Source organism: Orycteropus afer, unplaced genomic scaffold (genome assembly GCF_000298275.1).
Source record: "Orycteropus afer afer isolate SDZICR_OR568_19922 unplaced genomic scaffold, OryAfe1.0 scaffold00083, whole genome shotgun sequence".
NCBI classification, from domain to species: domain Eukaryota; kingdom Metazoa; phylum Chordata; class Mammalia; order Tubulidentata; family Orycteropodidae; genus Orycteropus; species Orycteropus afer.
Window position 1 is genome coordinate 6,214,095 of NW_006921670.1, and position 1,494 is coordinate 6,215,588.

General features: G+C 59.8%; 1 protein-coding gene across 1 annotated transcript in view; it reads right to left on the reverse strand.

Annotated features, from left to right (window-relative positions):
* RANGAP1 (Ran GTPase activating protein 1) overlaps positions 1-1,494 on the reverse strand; it is a 26,298-nt gene that overhangs the window by 16,700 nt on the left and 8,104 nt on the right. Inside the window, exon 2 of the mRNA XM_007941775.1 lies at positions 976-1,103. Coding sequence (XP_007939966.1) covers positions 976-1,103 — 128 coding nt within the window. The remainder of the gene's footprint in view (positions 1-975; positions 1,104-1,494) is intronic.

The following is a 1,494-nucleotide window of genomic DNA, read 5'->3' on the forward strand; positions in this document are numbered from 1 at the left end:
TTCTCCCCGGGTCCACAGGAAGGCCCTCTCCAGGGCCAACCCACCTTGTTTCCCCTTGTGGCCCACACTCTGTATTCCTGCCCTGGTCAGTGGGACCACGGAAGGAGTACTGGACCCAGGGTGTGAACGCAGCTCAGCTACTCACCCACGTGATGCTCCTCTGAGCCCCAGTCCCTTCATGTATAAAACGGAGACAGTCTCCATCATGGGAGCTGCTCTGTGGATGACACGACACACGCAGAAGAGCCTAGCGTCGGCCAGTGCATCACGTGTTCGGCTGGGAAACAGGTCTCTTCGCCACATGCCTCTGCTGAGACTGCCATCTACTAGCACACGCTGGGCGTCCCAGAGCGGGCCATGAACTGACACTCACCCGCAGACACTCCAGACAAGTGGCACCATCCCATTTCCCACAGCGCGTCTCGGGGAACCGACTTAGGGACATGCTGGGCTCGAGGGGTCTGAACGGCCCTGTCAGCCACGAGGGCACCACTGCTCCAACCTTTAGGAAGGAGCTCGCCATCAGCTGCAGCCACTGTGGCATCTGCTTGTGCTGAGGCCACACTTTCCCTGACAGCCCATCGCCAATGACTGAGCATAGAAGGGGGACTAGGGGCTGGCCATTTCTCTAACAGAGCACCCCACAGCAAAGCGGACTGAGTCGGTCAGAACCGTATCCCAGTCTGAGCTCTCGCTGCCCAATCCTGTGCCCTTCCCTCCTCACAAGAGTCCTGTTGGCACTGTGACCTGAAGGCTCACCTGATTCATTCCTAGTTTCCCCCGATCTCTCACACCCTTAAGCCCATCTCAGTGTCTGCTTCCCAGAGGACTTGGATGCCCACGTTGTACTGGGTGAGGGGCCCTGGTCATGCTGTGGCTCGAAGGAGGTAGAGGAGCTGCTCGAGGTGCCCGCCAACAGCACAGGGACGTGGGAGGGCTGGACACAGGTTGGCCTGCTCGCCCCACCCATCTCACCTTCAACTCTGATTTCTTCTCCAAGGCCTTGGCGATGACCTTGGCTGCCTCCACACCCACTGTGTTGCCCTCCAGGCGCAGAGCCTCTAAGCCTTCAAAGTCTTCAATCTCTTTAATCACGTCTTTAGCTGCCCAACAAAGAACAGAGCGTCAGACTTGCCGAGCCAGGAGAGCTCGCTCACAGACTCCAACTGCTGGTGCGCAGACCACATGCCAGCCCTGGCGCTCAAAGGAGACCGAGCAGGCCCTGCCCGGCAGGGGACACAGACTCCAACTGCTGGTGCGCAGACCACGTGCCAGCCCTGGCGCTCAAAGGAGACCGAGCAGGCCCTGCCCGGCAGGGGACACAGCTACAGTCTTGCTCCAGCAGCAGTTAGGTTCAAACAAGGGGCATACAGAACGCGTGGGAGCCAGGTGCAACTGGTTGCTTGAGCTTCAGACAAGACTCGGCGACTCCCCTGAGTGGGTGTGTGCACGGAGGGTGGGCGCTCTTTAGGTTAAGGGGAGGGGGGTGGGGCT